The 23,156-nt window shown below is 38.5% G+C and overlaps 1 protein-coding gene and 1 pseudogene across 1 annotated transcript; both read right to left on the bottom strand.

Moving 5' to 3' along the window:
• Window positions 1-3,251: 3,251 nt before the first annotated feature.
• LOC145575946 (translation initiation factor eIF2B subunit gamma-like) lies at window positions 3,252-8,996 on the bottom strand. The gene is made up of 13 exons (XM_081633733.1): window positions 8,677-8,996; window positions 8,491-8,586; window positions 8,270-8,347; window positions 5,753-5,833; window positions 5,349-5,568; window positions 5,195-5,253; window positions 4,971-5,020; window positions 4,742-4,841; window positions 4,393-4,656; window positions 4,192-4,284; window positions 3,998-4,102; window positions 3,696-3,812; window positions 3,252-3,547 (listed from the first exon to the last, which is right to left on the bottom strand). Exons 1-13 carry the CDS (start codon window positions 8,740-8,742, stop codon window positions 3,482-3,484), a joined length of 1,395 nt encoding a protein of 464 aa, XP_081489859.1. The 5' UTR covers window positions 8,743-8,996; the 3' UTR covers window positions 3,252-3,481.
• Window positions 8,997-11,759: 2,763 nt separating this feature from the next.
• LOC145575945 (F-box/kelch-repeat protein At5g26960 pseudogene) lies at window positions 11,760-13,195 on the bottom strand (annotated as a pseudogene).
• Between the last annotated feature and the right edge of the window lie 9,961 nt (window positions 13,196-23,156).

Below are 23,156 nucleotides of genomic sequence, written 5' to 3'. Positions count from 1 at the left end.
TTCATGCAGGACGCAGTTCAGAGGCACAGTTGCAAATTAACAGCAGAGAAATCCACCTTCCCTTAAATATTTGAAGATCGAAGCTCCGTATCAGTAGCATTCTTCGGGATGGAGCTTTTATCCATTTGCCTGCTCACAGAAAGCCATTAACATTCTATTCAGCAAATCAAAAGAAAGATCAAGGCATGACATACCAACCAAATGACGCCGTTTAACAGACAATAAGGAAGAAATGTGCATATTTATGCCTTGATAACAAACTGAAGAATGAAAAATGAAGAATACAAGTCATATACCTGGTTTCGCAATAAAAATAGAAAAAATATCATGATGTCTTTGATAAATCACCCCAAGTATCTAACAATGAAGAATGATTCCCATCCATCAGGAAGCTATTTGTGGAAGCAATTTCGTTAAAAGGATTAATAATCGAAGGGCTATTATCAAAGAACTCGTCGTGAACTTGCATCTTATTATCTGACTCGAAAAAATTTGTATGCAACAAACCAAAATCTCCATAAGGTACAAGTTGTTGCGGTTGTTGTTGTTGCTGCTGATGAAGATGATAATTTACTTGAGGTAATTTATTGCTTCCCATCAAATTCCTACCATATGGCATCATTCGAGGTTGTTGCATAATCACTTGACTAGGCCTAACTTGCAAAGGTTGAGGTTGTTCAACATGATTATTATTAATCATTGGAAAATTATTCATTTGCGAGTAGTTTATTTGTGGTGCAATTCTTGCTCTATCAGATGCATTCGCGACAGGAAGATGATGTTGGCGATTTGCTATAGAACTCGAGTACTGATGATTATTAGAAGAAACATGAGTCGGAACCATGAATGAATGACCATCGATACCTTTGTTGTTGTTGTTGTTGTTCTTCTTCTTCTTGTGCTTAGAAAGAGCTTTTCGATACTTTTGAAGGTGACTAGCAACTTGTTCTCTAGTAAGATTATTATGCCTTTCACTCAACACCTCTAGAATCTTCTTAGGTACCGCCTTATCAACCCCTCCAAGACTCTCAACCACGCCCACGAAATTGAGGTGAAGTTCATCATTCCATCGAACCCTACTCCCAGCTAATTTTTTGCCTTCCTTAACATTAGTCTTAGTCTTGTTACTTTGATCCTCGTTCTCATTATTATCAAACTTGTTACCTCTAGTACACTTTTTGAGATTATATCGAAACACATGTTGCCAAATAACTTCAACATCCGATAAACTAATAGGCTTAAGGAAGTAGTTGCAAGCACCATATGTAACACCTTTCTTGACTATCGCTTCATCACCATACCCTGACATCATTATCACCGGAATGTCGTGTTTAACACCAGTTTCGAGTAGCTTAAACCCGTCAATTTCCTCCATACGAACATCCGTTAACACTAAATCGAATTTTTCTTCATTTTTTTCCAATAGATTTAGTGCTTCAATTGGATTATTCTTCGAAGTTACTGCCCAATCAAATTATATTAGTATAACAATACAATCCAACAATAAATTTGCATTAAAAAAAAAAGCCATCAATTGATCAACTATTAATTAAGCATCATCACATACGTAAACACACGTACATAAACATTTAAGTATCATCACATAAATTAAAATCACACGGCATTAATTAATTAAACTACAGATTTGTAAAAATTAATAGCATTACTATTAATTTTTTAATATTACCAAAAATTGATAAACCCTAATCACAAAAGAACCACGGCACAAGAAAACAAACAAAACCCTAATCAGAAACTAAAAATAAAAAAATAAAAAAAAAAAAAAAAAAAAAAAACTTTATGAATAAACCCTAATGATATATTGATATACTCACTTCATCACTATACTAACCTTTTTTGTTGCTCGTAAAGATTCTGAATTGGAAGAACAAATAGAGACGAAAGAAGTACGTAATACTATACACACGAGATTAGGAAATTTATGTACAAACCTTGATATTGGCAGCGACTAAGCAATTTGGTGATGGTCGTAAGACAGGTAATATCATCATCAACAACCAAAACTTTCAATCCTTTTGAATTCGAAACAGTAGGACTAACAACTGAATTATTAGCCAAATTGTTGTTTTCTATTACGACTTTTTCTTCGTTCGACATGTTCACTGGAAAATCAGGCGTAGGAATAACGAGTAAAGGGTTGTTATTATCTTTTTGACGCCTTCGTTAGACATTTTACACAATAAAATTTAGCATAAGAGTAATGTGAGTAAAGGGGAGTAAACTGAGGGTTTAAAAGGGTTTTTTTTTTTTTTTTTTTTTTTTTTGAAAGAGAGGAAAAATAAAAAGGGAAGAAAAAAAATTAATGAAGGGTTGTATTATGGAAAGTTTGGAACTATAGTTGAAATTATGGGACTAAATTTGGAAATTAATGATATTGAGGGTATTAAATTCGGCAAGGTTGGATTAAGGGTTATTATATTCCTCAATTTTTTTCCTTGTGAGATGTAGTTTTCCATTTTTGAGACATGTGTCGACTCTTTCCTTAACGTGGTTTCGTTTTGGTACTGTTTTATTTAATAGTGATAGCAAGCTTAATAGTCGCTGTGTTTGATAAATAGCTCATTTGAGCAAATTGAGTTTATTTGACCAATATTAGCTTATTAACTATTAAATAAGCTAATTTAAGATGTTTATTGACTACTATTAAATAAGCTAATAAAATAAGTTAGTCAAATCAGTTAATATAATCTGCTAGTCAAAATTAAAATTGCCCGGCTAACGTTTCTTCAAAAAAAATCTGCTAGTCAAAATCAGCTAACACAATCAGCTTTTAGCTTTTCACCAAACTCCGTCAATAATAATAATAATGATGAAAATTTGACAAAACTATCAATTAACCGATTTTTTGTGAGACGCAACCTAATAAAAAAAATTGTTGCATAAAACCACCTAATAAAGTAGTTTCGGCTAGTGTGGACTCTGGATTTGATTTTTCACGAAAGGTGATCAATGGTGTGGAGCTGAGGCTCAATTCATGTGCTTCAATAGAGCTAGGAACGTGAGAAAAAAAAAGAGGTTTAGATGAGAGAAAGAGAGGATTGAAAATTTGCCTATGTTAAAAGTTCAAGTGACAAACACAAGACGCTTGCTGCGCCAATTGGTGATTTCCACGTCCTCTTGATTAGTTTATACAACTATTGCAAGCTAAGTTTTACTCATTCAAGTAAAATGGACAAGAATTACATGGAGTTGTGCTAATTTAATGATAGTGAAAATTTTCACAAAACCTATAAAACAAATCAGATATCTGTGACACAGGTAGAAGAATGATCTAATATATAGAAGCAAAACCTAAGCACAATTTGTGGATTATGGAGCAAAATTGATACTAGCTGGTATTCAGTTTCCTATTAATACAACAAAACTTAACCAAGCCCCCTCGCATTTGCCTCTGCAACAGCCTAGTATCTTAGTTTTCTAAGACAAGTGCCCAAAACAAAACTTGGGCAGAGACAGTTATCTATTTCTTTGCCAAAGACTCCCCTTTGATTTCGCTGCCTGCAGTGACCACGTAGCCTGCTCCAACCTATGACAAGTTCAACAAATTCAGAGTTAATAATTGAGAAACTGGTATAGTATAGTATGGGAAGTTCAAAGTTAGATGTGAAAAGAGTACAAAGTATGATATGAGTAGATGATAAGGAATACAAAAATGAGAAGACAAAGGCCCTTACTTGGCAGTCTTTCAAAACCGCACGCTCTTGTAGTTGTACATTACTGCAAATAACAGAGCTTTGGATCGAACAGCCATCACTGATAGTAATATGGTTCAAAACCACTGAATTCACGATCTGCAAGGGATGATGATTAAATAGATAAAAAAACATCATACTGTTCCAACTATAACTCAACAATGTGGATTATGGATGCATAAAGATTCTCACAAGACACTTCCCCCTTAAGGCCTTGTGGGATGTAGTCATCTAACGTGATACACAGCTAACTAATAAAAGTATGAAAAAATAAACAAGCATACCTTTACGTTTGAACCTATCCGACAATGACGACCGATGACAGACCGTTTTACACTACATTTATCACCCATTTGTGAACCTTCACCAATTATACAATATGGTCCCACCTGATTTCACAAAACAATATTATAAGCGTACAGGCAAATGACAATTATATATAAAGAATAGAAAAGAGAACAAAAACAATCATTCTCACTGTAGTCTTTGATCCAATCTCAGCAGAAGGATGAATGCTATTGTGCTGAGGAGAAAATGTGTACCCTGATAGATGGCTAGCCTCTCCAATGACCTGAAATTATCAAGTCAAGACCATTGAACAGAAGGTAAGTAACACGAAATAAATAAATTATACAAGCATTGAATGGAAAATTTTGGTGCTGTGTGGATAGAGTCTCACATCGCGATTGATGTCACTGTAAGCTTGAATGGAATTCAAGCGTGCACAATACTTGTCATTGCTGGCAATGTAAACACAGCATTTGTGTGTTTTTCTAGCAGTGCGAGCAAAACCATTAGGGCCCAAAGCAAACAGTTCATGGAAACTTGGGGTAGAAGCATTAGCCAAAAGTTGGGAGAGCATAACTTGGTTTTTATTTGATGGGAGCATCCCATTCCCATTTTCTTCTGCTTGCAGAGTCACAGTTGCCAAAACATCTGATCGCTACAATGTATCATCAAACAGCCATGTGTTAGGACAACTGGACAAACAATATAGCATGCGTCTCATGGCAAAATACCACACTCACCAGTTGTGTCCGGACAAGATAGGGCAGCACATCCTGCTTTAGGCTTCTAAATTTCTCTTTCTGGTCAAGATCCCTATCAAGAACTTCTTGAAGAACAGATCTTCAACAATAGCAAGGCAAAGATGATAAATGGACAGTCATTTAAAGGAACGTAATACAGCCTATTTAAACCCTCCCCCCTCCCTCCTCTCTCTCCTGTACAAAAGGAAAAGGGATGAAAATTGCAAACCTCTTGAAAGCATATAAATGGGCGTCCATAAGATCAGTTCGGATCTCCATCTATTAAGAGTGGAAGAAAGAAGAGAAAAATATTAGACAGAATCAATTCAATCAAATGTATATTACCAGAAAATATTTACTGTTTTTCTAATTTCAAGAAGGCAACAAGTTCTGAGGGTTCCTTGGCCAACATGTTTAGAGAAAATAACCAACAGTATCACAGGGAAAGAATACCTGTCCAGCTGCACGTAGTATGCTCTTCTGAACTCGCATATCTTTATTGACCTCAGTGCCTGAAAAAAACCACCCAGGACTAATGAACCAATATAAAAGCAAAATCTAACTAATATATAAGTGATCCAAGCAAGTAGACATCCAAAAGTCAAACCTGCAGCTATGTGCAGTAAAAATTGTTTTGTAACATCCAACCCTACAATATTACAACGTGCTGGTTTCTTTGCTTTATCCTTTCCGCTGGACGATACAGATTCTGTAGATCCACTAACAGGGGTTGAGCAAAGCATTGCAGTCACAACCGCATCATGTCGTCTATGAGCAGCAGCCACAGCCCCCGGAGGAACATCACAAACAAGGTCCCCACTTACCACCTTCAGAAATTAAAAAGTGAACAAAAGATTAACAACATTAAACAAAAACATTTTTATTAGGGAAATAATATCATACTAACAGAAAAACCTTTACAATATAACAATAGGGTATAGGTCATTTCGACAGAAAACTAATGTAGATCTCAGCACTGCAGCTAAAGACTGTCACAAGACTAATGCTTACCAAAATGTCACTGGCAGTCAAGTAGCGTGAAATAGCACGAAGAGCTCCAGCAGTTCCTTTATCCTCGGGAACTGCAACAACCTGAATAAGATCAAAATATCACATAATCTACTTGTTGAAAATTTGAAACAAACCACGCTAAGGTTTTCTTTTTCTTTTTTTTTTTTTTTTTTTTTGGGGGGGGGGGGGGGGGGGGAGGGAGGTGGGGGAGAACGGGCATTAAGGTGATCTACTTACGAATGCTAAATACCTTCTGTAAGCTGGAAAACTCAATGATGTCATTTACCAAAAATTTCTTCCCTATAAAAGAAAAAAGAAGGGGAAAAGGAAAAGAAGAATAGAAAGACCATTTATCAAACAACATAGATGACTCTCTTCCAACTGATTAAAAAGAAAGAAACTGGCAAACTGCACTTATGATCTGAGCCACTAAAAAAGGCTTGGAGAGATACACATTTGTTACACCTCCCCTCTAATACACACAAGTGACACAACCCTCAGCCAAAGGTACACCTTTCCACCCCCCCCCCCCCCCCCCCCCCAAAAAAAAAAAAAAAAAGTTTCTGGGAAAATCAAAATTCCATCGAAGAGAAGCTACCAGCCTCCCATGTACAATGTTTGCCATGCCTTACCAATATATAAAAAGTGCAAGGCTGCACAAAGGCGATATGCATCTGGAACCTAAGCGGCATTGGGGAGCGGCAGCTAAGGTTAGACAACGGTGAAGGTGGCAGCAGCTTAGGTACAGAAAAAAGGCCAGGTGGTGGTGGCCTGGTGGGCCTTGGTTGCTGGTTCAGTTCATTGAACAAGGAGAAGGGTAGGTGGGATAAACTATAAAAGTGGGATAAGGCCTTTGCTTTTCTCTCTCACTCCTCCTTAATATGTGCGCCAAAAGGAAGTCTGTCATCTAATAAGAAATGGAAGAAGTATATACTTGTGAATATTTTTTCTATCTACCAATTTCTTTTTATATTTTCCCCATAGAAAACCAGATCTGCAGCTCAAAGAAAATGAAAAATCAGGCAAAGGCTATATTATGAGATGTTTGAGTATCGAAGCAAGCAGTTTAATTGTTTGCAAAGATTTAAAGGAAATCAGTATGTCAATGTTGCCACTTGCCAATGTTTACCCAAATATGCCATCTGTGTGAAAAATGACAAAGGGTTTCATAAACAGATATACCAAGATATCTATAATGAACATCATCATCATCATTAACTGCATACAGCATTCAATCAAGATGTCTCAATGTCTCACGTGCATCACATACGATTATACTTGTCATTTACATTGCCAACAAATTCACTCTAAGATTTGATTGTCCTTTACCTAAGAAGTGGCACCACAAAATCTAGACATCAAGATAATCAAGATTATCCACCAATCACGTCCAAGAGCCTAAAATGATGAATTTGACCTCCAGTATCAGCAAACTGTCAAGCTTTCACCTCTATATCCACCACTAGAGTTGCAATTCTCTTCTTATCCCTTCATCCCACCCGTAACTTCTAAGAAAACAAAAAAGGAGGTCAAACCCTGAAAGTTCCACATTATAAAAAAGGGAGAAAATAGAAGCCATTTTTAAAATTTTGAAATCCTTAATAATGCTTGGATATTAAGAACTAGATAAAGCCATAGAGGGGACCGTATCTCACAGAATCCAAGCTAATAATTCCCTGATTCGCCTTCAAGGCTTCAACTCCCGCTAACCCAATGAATCACACAGATAAAGTTGTCTGTTGTAGTAGCATTATAATTATATATCAGATTAATCAGTGTATCAGACTGCTACTCCATTATTCTCATAACCTCAAACATCAAATGAGAAGAAATTGATGCTGCTCAGAATGTTCCCTGCATCTTAACGACCTCTGTTCAATTTAGACTTTAAAGAATGAAGGAGATTCGACCTTGTATTATAATGAAGGAGATACAAACTTGTAGCTCCAATATATATTGCAAATTTAGAATTCCTTAATGTCAGCCAAAACAGAGCTGTGTAAAAAAACAAATGACCCTTTTATTCCATTTCTTCAATGACTAGGTAACCAATAATCCAAATTTCAAACCCATAAACCAAATGCTCTACACTCCTCTTAGCCTCCATACCTACATCACTACAGAGATTCTAGAATCATGTTCGATATCAGAACCAGGGCGAGTATGTCAAAAGGCACCTTGTTATTACTCTCATTGATCTTATAAGATCAAGTGATCCATAAATTCAATACCCTCATGGAACATTCATGACATTCACAAGCATCCACAAAGAACTGAATTCTCAATTACCTAAAACAAATAATTTTAAACCCTAAATTGAAAATTCAAAACCTCACTAAACTGAAAATCAACACAGAACTATAAAGCTACTTCATTCATTCACATAAAGCTTCCACCAATACACCAGAAGGTAACTTTTGGCAACACTACAAACTGTCTAAAGTAGCATAATCACAAGCAAACATGAACAAAACCCAGAAATCATTACACGAGTCAAATGCATGATTCGGAATTAACCTCGACACGAAGACGATCAACATAAGCACTCGAAATCCATCCACCAACTTTAACAGCAGCATCTGCACCTCCAACCACCTGAAATATACAAAATCACCCTATCATTACAATCAAATTAAAGACAAACACAAAACCAAACATTTTGCAAACCCCAATTTCGCCAATTCCCCCAATTAATTTTGTAAACAAACAATCAATCAATTAAAGTTATAAAAACAAACCACAATAATATCCTTGAGATTGCTTTGCTCCAAAAGGTCCAATACATAAGACACTACTGGGCGATTCCCAACTGGAAGCAATGCTTTGGGTACCTCCTGAAATTGAATTTACAGATAAAAATTGAGAAATTAATCAAATTAAAAGTCAAAAAATGTGATTAAAAGAAAAGGGGTTAATTGAAAAACCTTAGAAACAAGAGGGGCAAGGTTTTTGGAAGTGCCACCAGCTAGCACAACCACCTGGAAATCCATGGTTGTTGTTGTTCTGAGGCTTCTTCAAAAATGGAGGAGAATTTATGAGAGAGAAAACAAGGGTTTTTAAGGGTTTTTCGATTTTTCAATTGAAAGTTTCGATTTTTATTGAAGATGATGATGCGAATGTTGATTAATGAATTCACGATCCCACCCCGAAGGTTTGGTGTTCAGGTTGTGCGACTTTGATTTGTAATTGTAAGGTTTGATTAAAAAATTTGTCGAGTTAAATAAGGTTATTGATCTTAGGACTCTAAAATTGGTTCTTTGCTACTTTATTGAGGGTAATTTGAGACAAATTGTCAAAAAATGCATTAAAAGAGACAATTAATTTCAAGGGGGGGAAAATATATATATATATATATATATATATATATATATATATATATATATATATATATATATATATATATATATATATATAGTTTCAATACTACGTATTAGAAGGCAGAACCAGAACCAATATTTAGATCAGGTGATGCCTCGGATCATTAAATTTTTTATAATATAATCAATCGCTTCATATTAATATTTTGTATTCAAATGAAATGATATAGCATGAAATATCACGTGAATTGATGGTAAGACACTTAGTTCTAAAATTAGAGATTGTATGTTCAAATCTTACATGTGGCGTTGAAGGAAGAGTCACGCGCCCAAGTGGTGTAATGAGAAGTTGAGTGAGGTTGGGCTAGCACAACTTTTGTTGATTGGAACTTGGGTTTTAGGTATAAAAAATGCAATTTTTGACAATATAATGGTAAAACCTAATTGCTTGTTCTCAGTCTTAAAAGTAGAAATCTATACTTAGTAATAAGTGGTTCTTTAACTCAATGTAGATATTGCTACGAAAGTATATACTACATACTCCGTAATACGGAGTACATCATATTATCACTCCTTCAATAATACTCGTATATACAAGTATGTTGCTTTTGTTTTTATGCAATTCTAAAGATGACCTATTAACATATCATGAAATAAATTAATAATTACTCGTCATAGCGGCTAATATTCTAATAATTACTCATTATAGCGGCTAATATTTAGTCATTATAGTGGCATTTAGTCCATTTGGATTTACCTTTTTGCAATAATGCAAAGGCTGTTTTAGTATATCAAGCATACAATAGTTCATTTAGTTGTACTAAGCACTTTTATCATAAACATAGCTTACGTAAAATGAAAAAATAGCATTCGGTCAACAACTTATAAAATCTATATCCGAGTAGTAAAACACGTCACTCCATAATATTATTGTGCAAATAAGTTACGGGAAATGACAGTGTTTAATTATACCCAAGGTGTTAAAATGGAAATAACGTCTACTTAAGTTCCATTAATCAACATTAACACTTAAGAAATCAACCAATGGTATGAAACAGTCACACTCGATTCAATTCTTACAAGTTACAATATCAATCAATCAATCAAAGCCTTAATCCCAAAAGTGGGGTCGGCTAACATGAACCAAATTTGATTATTCCGTGTAGTCATCAACATAAATCTTTCTCCTCCATCCCTTACGATCCAAAACTTCATCCTCACGTAAATCCATGCACTTCATATCCTTCCTCACTCCTTCCAACCAAGTCATCTTTGGTCTCCCTCTTCCTCGTTTAATCCCTCCATGGTCCCACTCTTCCACTCTTCGCACCGGTGCACCCTCGGGTCTCCGTCTTACATGTCCAAACCAACGCAGACGATTTTCCCTTAATTTATCTACAATGCCCGCCACACCTACTTTCTTGCGAATAACCTCATTTCTGATTCTATCTCTTAAAGTGTTTCCACACATCCACCTTAACATGCGCATTTCCGTAACCTCCATCTTTTTAGTATATCAAGCATACAATAGTTCATTTAGTTGTACTAAGCACTTTTATCATAAACATAGCTTACGTAAAATGAAAAAATAGCATTCGGTCAACAACTTATAAAATCTATATCCGAGTAGTAAAACACGTCACTCCATAATATTATTGTGCAAATAAGTTACGGGAAATGACAGTGTTTAATTATACCCAAGGTGTTAAAATGGAAATAACGTCTACTTAAGTTCCATTAATCAACATTAACACTTAAGAAATCAACCAATGGTATGAAACAGTCACACTCGATTCAATTCTTACAAGTTACAATATCAATCAATCAATCAAAGCCTTAATCCCAAAAGTGGGGTCGGCTAACATGAACCAAATTTGATTATTCCGTGTAGTCATCAACATAAATCTTTCTCCTCCATCCCTTACGATCCAAAACTTCATCCTCACGTAAATCCATGCACTTCATATCCTTCCTCACTCCTTCCAACCAAGTCATCTTTGGTCTCCCTCTTCCTCGTTTAATCCCTCCATGGTCCCACTCTTCCACTCTTCGCACCGGTGCACCCTCGGGTCTCCGTCTTACATGTCCAAACCAACGCAGACGATTTTCCCTTAATTTATCTACAATGCCCGCCACACCTACTTTCTTGCGAATAACCTCATTTCTGATTCTATCTCTTAAAGTGTTTCCACACATCCACCTTAACATGCGCATTTCCGTAACCTCCATCTTTTTAATATGCTCTTTCTTAGAAGCCCAACATTCTGTACCATAGAGCAACACTGGTCTTATGGCAGTCCTGTAGAATTTTCCCTTCAACTTTAAGGGAATGCTGCGGTCGCATAGCACTCCCGTGGCCGCTCTCCATTTAAGCCACCCTGACTTAATCCTGTGGGTCACGTCTTGATCAATGTCACCATTCTTCTGGATGATCGACCCTAGGTACTTAAAACATTCACTCATGGTCAAATCCTTTCCATCCAAACTCACCACTTCATTGCTTGTCCCCCTCTGAGTGCCAAAACGACATACCAAATATTCAGTCTTACAAGTTACAATAAACTTCCAAATTTTCATTCTATAAATGGAAAAACAATAGTAACATCATCAATTGGTTACCAAAAATGATCAAGAATTTTCATTCTATAAATGGAAAAACAATAGTAACATCATCAATTGGTTACCAAAAATGATCAAGAATTAGTACTACACACATTTACTGTACCACATAATTTAACATAGAATTTATGTAATTAATACTAGATTTTATAATTTAATTAACATTCAACACAAACACAAGCTGCCCTTTGAACCAATTCAGGTAAATCAGGCCCTCTACTCCACTCCTCAGTCACACAATCAAATATCAACACAATCCCTTCTTTATATCCTCTTACATTCCTCCCACTTCTCCTCAATAAATCATCTATACACCCCATCACTTGGATCAACACCACCTTATCCTCCACCCCTACACAAGTAAACTTCACGGTCCCGTCGAGCCGAACTTGTGCCGGTAGCGGCGGGCTCCTCATCCGACACCATTCTCCGAACCCGCCACCTCCTTCGCCTCTCCTCCGTCCATTAAACCGCCAAAATGACAACTCAACTGCGTGGCTCGCCAACACGTAAACACAACCATCCGCCCCACAAGCCGCCACGACACACCCACCTCCTGGGACAGCCCGGCTCCTCAACCACCCACGAGCCGCCACATCATACAAATCCATTGAGCTAGCACACACACGCGCCTCCGCTGTGCGTAACTCCGACGCGCCACCAATCATCAGCCCACCAATGACGTAAAACACGCCATCCACCCCAACACCAACACACCCATACCTCCTCCTCGGCGCGTGAGCCACAACGCGCCACTCATCCGCGTGGGGATCATACTCTTCCACGTCAGACGCCCTTAACGACCCTCCTGCCACGTAGATTCTCCCACAAACTGCCGCAGCAGCAAACCGTTTTCGCGGTACCAACGGCCCAGACCGGCCCTTCACGAGCCCGGTCCACGGGTCAAAAACCAACGAACTAGACCGAGTAATAATAAAAATCTTCCTCCCAATAACAGCCAACCGCGCGTGTGAGAAATCCGTGTGAAAATGAACACTACCACCACCCAAAACGGCGTCGTTTTGAGAAGGGAGCTTCCACTTCTGATCAACAAATGGACGAAGGGTAGAAACGGAAGACGTAGAAAACGCGAAAATGGTGCGGTGAAGAAGACGGTGGTTCCGACGGAGGAGAGAGAAAGAGGGGGAGTGAACAAGGTGGGCCCAACGACGGCAGACGGCGGAGATAGCAGGAAGAGAAGAGAGCGGGATTCGAGATAAGATTTCGTAGAGAAGATCATCTGGAAGAGAAGAAATGGAGGTTAGAATCGAATTTTTGGGGGATTTGTTGTTGTTGTTGGAAGGAGGTAAAGGGATGATAATGGAGTGAGAAGGGTTAGTGGGATTTGGGCAGCAAGATTTGATGAAGAGAGAGAAATGGCGGGAGTTGCAGGTGGTTTGAGGGTCTCTCTCAACGGCCGCCATTAATGGAGGAGGAGAGAGAAAATGGAGGTTTTGAGAAGGGGGTGGTGGTGGGAATTGGATTCGAATGAAGAGAAGGGAGTGATTTAATTGGGTGGAAAAAGAAAAGAAGGATTAATTATAATTATTTATAGATGTGATGAAATGGATGGTTGTTTTTGTTTGTTTGTTTGTCTCGTGGATTACTAGGAGGCTTTTTTTTTTTTTTTTTTGTTTTGGGGAAAAATAAAAATAACATGTGAGAGAGAGAAAAAGTTGTCAATGGTGAATTTAGATCTTTGAATTTCCAAATAGAGTGTTTGTTGTATTCGATGATTTTAGATTTTTGGATTTCGATTATTATTTTTCTTTGTACGGGATATACGTAGTATTAACTATTAAGCATAAAAAATTACAGTATTAATATTGACTGAATTTACATTGTACAAAGTAATATTATTTATTTTTACTATAGGTTGTATTAAATGGAAGTGAGTTCGTAGCAAAATTTAATTTTATCTTAAATTATTTGAACTTATTTTGTATAACGTAATTTGAACATGTTTAGATGTTGATAGCCTTGATACCAATAGATATCATTGATTTTTCTTAATGATCTTTTGACGGTTAAACCAGTTAGTTACTTGCATATCTTTTTGCATGACTTAATTGAACAAAGTAGAAAAACTGAAAAACACAATAAATTTCTATCTATACACCGTGATAACATGACTAGCTAAAACCATTGGCGGATCCAGGGGGGTACATAGAGTTACAGCTGTACCCCCATTCCGCTGAAAAAAAAAAAAAAACTGTTAAGCTTAGAGACCGCCTTTATGTAATAGGCGGTCTCTTAGGTACTGTTATGTAACACCAACCAGCCCCGCCTTTTTTTGTTTAATTTAAAGAGACCGCCTTTGTCAAAATTTGGTCTCTTAGGTTATTTTTTATATACCTTCCATGCTAGACGCCTAGGAGTTTCAGAATAGTACTTTTGATCAAAGAGAGCTACTGTTACAAAAACAGGTCTCTTAAGTGATATTGTTTATTTTTCCACAAGAAGATTTGTACATTTTATCAAAGAGACCTACTGTTACAAATAACAGGTCTCTTAGATAAAAAAATTCTCCTCACAATTTTATTAGTTAATTTTAAGTCTTAGTGTCGGAAGATAGGGTGTATAGTACACACAAATATTAATACAAATATACAATAGTAATTTTAATTATTAACTCAAAATTTATTAGTTAGGAAAAAATTATTACGCTCCACATATTACTTTTTATTTTGTAATTTGTTTTTTTTATTAAACATAATTTCGTACCCCCATTCCCCAATTCCTGGATCCGCCACTGGCTAAAACACTAAAAAAAAAAAAAAAAACTCATTACTACTTGGCTATTTGCTATGATTATTGTCACTTATTATTATAACTTTTTTATGAATTTCTAAACACTTTCAAGATAAGTAACTTTAAGTATTCTCTTTTTCCTTTATTCTATTTAAATTTGAAAAATATACTTTCTTACCATCATGTTTGTGATAGAGGTAACTAACCCAAAATGTCAAAGTTAGATAAAATGTTAGTTATGGCAAGATTAGAAAAGTTTATTCTACAATTATATCTAACACTTCAATTTATATACAAGTAATTGAATCATCAATTACATTATACTAAAGGCGAAACTTAGATAACGCAAAATATTATAAAAAGTTTTCCCTCCAAAACCACTTACTAAAAAAAACTTATTGTAATTAAATTATGACTTTTAGTTTGTATAAAATCTAAAATAAATGTTCTTAAATATCAAATTGCCCATTATAACTATTATATGTTTAATTAATTTCTTTCACAATATTTCATACTTTTTACTACTAAGTCTATTTATAATATTTATATCCATTATTTTTGGTAAAATTTATTGTTATTAGAATTATTTAACAACCGTGCATTGCACGGGGTTAATCTAGTTATATATAAAACATATGATTTAACTTACCTTTTCAAGAAGTAATATTTTTTACTCAAAGTACTACTCCCATAAGCTATTAAGATAGTGTTTAAGAGGGAGCCATCACTTAACTTGGATTAACATTTCTTGCATGCATGCACAATTTAAGTCAAGGCTTACAATTCCCATTCGTGGATGACAATAATATTTAATTATAAATAATATTAATTCATGCTTTCCAATCAAATAATCTGTGGAATAAATTGTTGGATTAGCCACCAACCAAACACAAATTAATGATATCCCATATATATATAAATAAAATATAATTAAGGAGATCATAGAGAATTATTTTTTTTGTTAAATAATAAAATAATAAATCCGATATATATTAATTTCTATTAGAGTATATAATAAGAAATGTTCTTGTACCAATCAAATTAATTTTGATCCTTTTAATTAAAGGTTTAATCCTATTTTTTTAAGGGCTTGGCCAATAGGAGTGCGAAGCTTGATTATTTAAATGAGTGATAGATTTTGTTGGCGAATCAGCCAAAATAATTAACATGGATCACAAGCATACATCAGATACATGCATGCATGTCTGCTAGGATTTTTTCAAGCTATGATTCAATAATCTACGGATTATTAAGGCATCTAATACGAAGTATAAAGTAATCCCTCAAATCAGAATTGTAGTAGTACTCCGTATAAACGAGTGTTGGCCAAATCGTCAAATAATATATTACCTCCGTTAAATGTTATGTGTAAGTTTGGAGTATTATTTATGAGATATAAAATATTTTAAAGTTGCACATAATATTTAACTTAGGTAGTATGTGTAGTTGTAAGCTAAAAATGACAATCGTTTGGTAGTCAAGATTAAACTTATGAATGGGCCGAAAGAAGCCAGTGATATCAATAATTGTGAATGCACTTTGCGTAAAAAAGCAGCATAAGATTGGAAAAAAGTGCCTTCTTTCTAGAAAAAAATAATTAAATAAATTAAAATTTATCAAATTAAATACTTTTATTTGCCCCTATATGACATACTTTTTTTGTCCCAATTTTTTTTTTGCCCTACTTAATTTTTCACGGTCACTAACATGCGGTTTAGAATTCATGCGCGTACTAATTATACAAAAACTCAAGTCTAATAAAATATATAATAAGATGAATCCAACAAGATTGACAATGAGGCAATTGTTGTCTCTTACAGATTAATGACAATTACGGTCAAAGTTTACAAGTTTGACAAAAAATCATATTCAACGATTCCAAAAGTTAAATCACCATTTAAAGAAATAATAATTGACTCACCCATAATTAAATTATGCCCCTCTTAATTAACTATAAAATTATGGACATGGACATCAAAATAATCAAATTATTATGATCAAATGTATTATGTAAGAGGCTATACCACTACAAGGATCTAGTTATTATATTGTGTAATTTCACGAATCTTGTTCGTTCGCACCTGGATCAACATGCATAACATAATACATTTGAAGCGTGAATTCCACGTTACAATTAACTACGAATTACAGGAGAAATAGAGCCTTAAGCGTTACTCCTTTACTCGGCACACATATTTCTATTGAACGTCCATTAATACTGGATTAGTCGGGTGAGAGAGGTAAACCACCGTGATCACCAACTTCCATGGACAACCAGCCACCACACGAACCACCACATACACGTGCAGTTAGACGAGAAGGAAAGAGTGAAAGTTGATTTTGTATTTGTTGATTAGGGTTTGTTGAATGATCAACCTTATTTCCAATACTAGGCACCTAATCTATCTATATATTATAATTATATTATATTTAGACTAGAAAGCAAGCCCAAACCCTTCAAGCTCCATATGGACAACCACTTAGGGGGAGGGCCCAATATGGATCTTTCTTCTTATGTTCAATAAACCACATAGTAAGAACTTATAGGATCCGTTTTAATGGGTGTTTTGGCCTATTTTACTAACTCAAAGATCATTAATACCTCTAGTTATAATATAACAAAGACCTAAAAGAATAAATTTAATTATCTCCATAATTCGATCCAATACATATATTAATAATTGCACTTGATGAAGACACAATTCCTTCAAAATCACATCCAATGAACAAGATAGATCATTCTTAATGTCGATCTTAAAACAACTTCACCATTCTTCCCTAGAAAATGAGGAGAGGAAAAGCCTTTTTCTTCGCTCTTTCGAAACCTTTCCCTCAATGTTTGGCTGTTTGGGGCATCCCATAACTAGTATTTGAAAAATATTCTTTCGTTATCGTTATGTTTGTGGTAGACACAACTAACCCCTATATATAATTTATTATAAAAACATAATAATAATAATAATAATAATAATAATAACAACAATAATAATAAATATTGTTTCAAAAAAAAAAAAATCGAGTGTAACACCCCCAAATCTCCCTCTACGGAAATACTAGTATAATACGTATAATTATACCGTAGACATAGAATTAGGCGTATTACTGCCGCGTGATTACGCAAGGCTACTCAAACTCACTAAATAAACCAATACTTTGCAGCGGAAACTTCAAAACTCTTCTTTATTAATAATAACTATAAATAGAAACCAATGTCATGAGTACTCAATTTAAATACAAGACCAAAACTCCTAATTTAGATGAAACCAAATCCGGGGACTCCAATGCATCAATTTATTGACTCCACCTGAAATTCGTCAACACTGCTTACCATAAGGTAAACAGGGCGAACCAAAACAAAATAAGAAATACGGATTAGCAAAATATACTAAGTACGATAAGTGCAAGATAATTAAACTCAATTTATTTGCAAACATGCTTTTTAAATCAATTCCAATAATTAATCCAATAATTCCAACTCATGATTCAAAACCGATTCTCAATATTCCAATATCAATATTCAATAAAATCAATACCAATTATTTTAAAACCAATTCCTCATATTAAAACCAATTCCTCCATATTAAACCAATGAAACCAATTTGTTTCGGGGTTTTTTGTGATTCCCTCGGATACTGGTCACGCTCTGCTGACAAAGACTCGGACACCTGCAAAATAACGAATATTCCGGTGTTCGGAATATTCGCCTCCGACGCTCAAGTTAGTGAACGGAAACGGAAAAGGCTAGAGAGAGAAAGTAGAGAGAAGTTGGAGCTCTTTAAGGCTCTATATTTATGTTATGTCACCATCCACCCCTCCCATCATAAATGATTGGGGTATTTATAGGGGTGGAAACATGTACCCCTCTAGGGTTTATGCCCTAGGATTCCGTGACATGATTGGCTGCGCAATCAGAGGTCGCCACGTGTCGTGGGGGGCGCCGTTTTACGGCTTTCAAGGTTTTCTCGGGATTTGGGCCTGAGGTCATTAGGGCCCTTTTCTCATTCTGATTGCAGCATTGGGGCATTTAGAGATGGCTGACAGGTGTCACCATGACAAGTGGACACGTGTCCCACTCTCATAGGTCCACGTGTCGCCTGTTTATTGGGCCACGTGTCACCATGATATTGGGCCACGTACCTGGGGTATTTTTACCCTAAACATTTGCCCCTCAGAGGGGGTGGCTCGTACATTTACTGGCCGCCTCCTCTGATCTTGCGCTCTGGACGTCCTGGTACTCTGGGTTGGGTTTGCTTCCCATATGCCCTGGACGTCCATATACTTTTGGCTCAAGGCTCTTTTTGCTACGTGGACGTCCATATATTTTGCCCTGGACGTTCTCGTAGTCTGGAATGAGCTTGGCTTTTTGCTTATCTGGACGTCCATACTTTGTACTGGACGCTCTCGTACTCTGAGAGGCTTAACCTCTGCATTCATGTGGTCGTCCACTTGTTTCAAGCTGGACGTCCTCATACCCTGGGAGGAGTTGATCTCCTAACTGCCCAGAACGGCCACATCAATGAGACTGGACGTTCTGATACTCTGGGAGGAGTTGATCTCCTAACTGTCCAGAACGGCCACATCAATGAGACTGGACGTTCTGATACTCTGGGAGGAGTTGATCTCCTAACTGTCCAGAACGGCCACATCAATGAGACTGGACGTTCTGATACCCTGGGAGGAGTTGATCTCCTAACTGTCCAGAACGGCCACATCAATGAGACTGGACGTTCTGATACCCTGGGAGGAGTTGATCTCCTAACTGTCCAGAACGGCCACATCAATGAGACTGGACGTTCTGATACCCTGGGAGGAGTTGATCTCCTAACTGTCCAGAACGGCCACATCAATGAGACTGGACGTTCTGATACTCTGGGAGGAGCTTATCTCCTAACTGTCCAGAACGGCCACATCAATGACACTGGACGTTCTGATACTCTGGGAGGAGATTATCTCCTAACCACCCAGAACGACCACAACAATGAGACTGGACGTTCTGATACTCTGGGAGGAGATTATCTCCTAACCACCCAGAACGACCACCTATCTTCTTTGGGGTAATCTGGGCTTCCATGATTTCAGACGTACTTCCTGGCTTTCTAATCATGCTTCGTACGTCTGAATTCCTGTTTTAGACTAAACGTCTGAGAACTGGGCGGACGTTTTTCCTCTTAGATTTTCTCAAGTTTTGGAGACTAAGTGTTGAAGGTGTAAAATTCTTGAATTTTCCACTTATTTCAATTCACTTTAACGTGCCGTTAATTGTCCGTCCGATTTTTTCACAAGTTAACAGAACTCTAACGTCGTTCTGTCCCTTTCTTCGAGTAATTTTTTCAAGAAATTACCGTTTGAATGTTTAGGCGGGAAAGACGGTTTTACCATTTTGCCCTCATGAATTCACTCTATAAATATGGGAGGTGAATTCTCATTTTCACACTTTACCCAATTGTGAATTCTAGAGAGAAGTCAGAGCGTTCTAGTGAGAGAAAGTTATTTTTTCCTTAATCTTCAAGAGCGCCGCCGTGAGTTTGAGTTTTCCGGGCATTTTTGAGTTTTCCGGTCAATCTTCAAGAACTTCACCACCACACTCAGAGCTTTCAGAACGTACAGAGGTAAGTCGTCTACATTTTCTCTTTTACTTTTACTTGTTTCCTTTTTCTTTTACTTCAATTCTGGATCCATACTCGGCTTCGTCCGACTCTTCTCATGAGGCCGGCCGTTCGCCTGGGACTGAGGAATCTAGAGTGGACGGAGAAGAGTTGTCTCCTCCTTGGAGTGAGTCTATGTCTGATGCGTACATACTCACCCCCACTTATTCTTCTCTGTCCCAACAGGCAATGGCAAGAACCATGCGTACGCGTGAGCTTCACGCGGCCAGGAACCCAGACGGAAGTATGGTTCATCCTAGGGTCCCTTATGACCCTAGTAACCCAAGTACAATGGTGGAGACTGACTCCACCACCCAAACAACGATCGCCTCCACTGGCTCTCATCATTTGGCCGTGGAGGTCACTTCTTCCTTCGAGGAACGCCTGCGAGCTGAGGGCGCCTCGTCCGCACCTGCTCCGGAACTTAGGTTCCCTCAATTTGCCAGTTCAGTCATGGATGGGGCCGAACTGGTAGCCTGTAAAGACAACCCTTCCAATCCTGGGGCGGACGCTTCTGGTTCGTCCGTCCCCTCTTCTTCTCAACCTCGGCCTCAACTGGGTGGGGCGGACAGACCCTTAACAGGAATCTCAATCCGCGAACCGTCCGCCCTGCCTATTCGCAACGCCCCTCCTTCGGGAAATGAGGTGGACACTGCCAAGGATAAAGGCAAGCGTCCAATGTTCGAGGAGGACGTTCCTTCTTCAATGGGCGTTCCAAGCTCAAGGGGCCGAAGCTCGGCCGAGGCAGCAGATTTGGACAGAGTGCTATCTTCAGAGTTTGGGAGTGCCCCTTCTCACCAAGTGGAAGAAGAAGAAGTTGAGAAAGAGGCCGTGGGTGAGACGGCCGAAGGCGAGGCGGCGGCCGAAGAAACTGTCGCCAACATAGATAACTTCAGGGACCCGTACGCCTGTACAGTTGGGGAGACAGCCCTGAAGTTTTTAAAGAAGGATTTTGAGAAGTACAAGGAGTCCCTCCATTTGGGGGAGGGGTTCGAAATTCAGGTCCCCAGGAAGGCCATTGCTGTGGCTACCTGGGATGAGGAGAAGCCGCGCAAACGAGCGTTTTGCGTCTACAGGGCCGCCTTGGATGTGGGGCTCCGCTTCCCTCTTCACCCATTCGTCCGGACTATCTTGGACGAGTACGACATCGGCCTCTTCCAACTGACGCCAAACAGTTGGTTGAACATTTTTGGGTACTTAGTGACGTGCATCGCTAAGAAATTTACGCCAGACTTTGCGGTCTTTTGTGAGATGCACTCACTCACCCGGCTGGAAAAGGAAGTGAATGGTTGGCTCATCTTGAGTGCAACCAGGGATTACATGGTCATGGTCGACCGTGTCAGTAAGTGGAGGGACTGGAAGCACCGCTTCTATCGTATCAAAACTCAGGACGCGGAGTTCAACCTCCGCATGAACAGGTGCCGTCCAGAGCCTATTCAACTCGGACGCGGAGACCTCAAGCCTGACAAGCCGCCCATCCACCCAAGCCACGAACACCAGCTCGAGTACTTCAAAGTTAATCGAGTCAGGCGGGGCAACAAAACTGAACGGGTCCCTAGCCATTGGGTTCCTCTTGCCAATTGGCTGAGGGACCCTATCTTCATGTCTGCGTACGGCCTGTACCAGAACATGCCCCAAGGTGGACACTTAGATATATAAACTTTTTTGTACGCACATAGAGTTTTTTAGAAAAATATTCTAACACTTTTTTGCTTTTTGTTTTTGCAGTAGAGGCGTACGCTATGCTTGACTCGGCCCAAAAAGCAGAGGTTGAGATGTCCGAGGTGGACTTGGCCAGATACAAGGCTCGTTTCGAGATGTACGAGCAACTCAAAGAGGTAAACACTTAGTTTATTTTTTGAATTCCTCATTCCTTAATGTGGTCGTTCTGCTATATTGGGAGGAACCTACTTCCTGAGTTTGCACGGACGCTTTATGTCCGTTCTCATTCCTTACTGTGTCCGTTCTGCTATATTGGGAGGAACCTACTTCCTGAGTTTGCACGGACGCTTTATGTCCGTTCACGCATGCTGGAAGGGAGCTCCTTTCCCAAATCGCACGGACACCATCAAATTTGTCTAACTTGGTATTTTTGTAGACCTCCTCCTCTACCCCGAAGGCTAGGCGGAAGCAGCCGGCCACGTCCACTCCTGATGCGAACGCATCCAAGAGGAGAAAGACGGTTGCTTCCAAGCCGTCTTCTCAGGCAGCGGCAACGGCAAAGTCGCAGACTGTTACAACGCAGTCTAAAGGAGAACAACCCCGGCTGAAACAAAGCGGGGCCTCCAAGCCCATGGAACCTGTTGCTGATCAGGTCCATGAAGAGTCCGTCCCTTCGGACGGTGGGGATAAGTTAACCCCAGAAAAAATGACCGGTCGCTGGATCGGAACGATGCTGGTCAACCCTCCGTCCAGCGATGCTGATGAGGGCCGTCCGGATGAGGGGGAGGCTCCTTTGCCGCCCCCTCCCATCAATCTTTCTCCTCCAAGCTTCTCCACTGGTTAGCCTTCTTTCTTTCTTTTTTACATCTTTATTTACTTGTGAATTTCAGCTAACTCTTCTTACACGGTCGTTCGCAGATATCTCAGAGGAGTTGCAAATGAGGCTGCCCGGCCAGTCACTGACTGGCGCGGACAGGAAGGCCATGCGCGAGGCCATGGTTCGCGCGGTTCCCCAAGCGCAGCGTGATAAGCTGCGGGGAATCAATAAGGGCTTCCTCGGCCCTATGCTCAACTGTACTGCTGAGGTACGTCTCCTTTTCTCTATACCTTATCTTTCCAACATTTAGCAAATTCTTCTATATTTGACTAAGTTTCCTTCTTCTGTCCGCAGCTCTTCCTCTGCCTGAACGCCTTCCTTGAATGGAAGGATAAAGAGAACGAGCGGCTGAAGTAGGCTTGGATCGAAATCAGGAAGGCCGAGGATGCTGTAACTGGGACGGCCGCCATCCAAAGGGTACACTTTGAGACCCAAATAACCGCGCTGTCCGACAAAGCGGCGCGGCAAACAGAGGACCTGGTCAAACTGGGCAAGGCACTCGAACAGGAGTCCTTGGCCAGGGAGGCCATGAG

Source organism: Chenopodium album, chromosome 13 (genome assembly GCF_948465745.1).
Source record: "Chenopodium album chromosome 13, dcCheAlbu1.1, whole genome shotgun sequence".
In the NCBI taxonomy this organism is placed as follows: domain Eukaryota; kingdom Viridiplantae; phylum Streptophyta; class Magnoliopsida; order Caryophyllales; family Amaranthaceae; genus Chenopodium; species Chenopodium album.
The sequence above is the reverse complement of the archived record's forward strand: the minus strand, read 5'-3'. Positions and strand labels throughout refer to the sequence as shown.

Excerpts from the sequence above, each read along its gene's own strand:
- LOC145575946 (XM_081633733.1), bottom strand. The coding sequence starts at position 8,742 with ATGGATTTCCAGGTGGTTGTGCTAGCTGGTGGCACTTCCAAAAACCTT. Across the intron at positions 5,021-5,194 it reads TACTACGTGCAGCTGGACAG|ATGGAGATCCGAACTGATCT; the intron begins GTATTCTTTCCC and ends CACTCTTAATAG. Across the intron at positions 4,285-4,392 it reads ACAGTGACATCAATCGCGAT|GTCATTGGAGAGGCTAGCCA; the intron begins GTGAGACTCTAT and ends TGATAATTTCAG.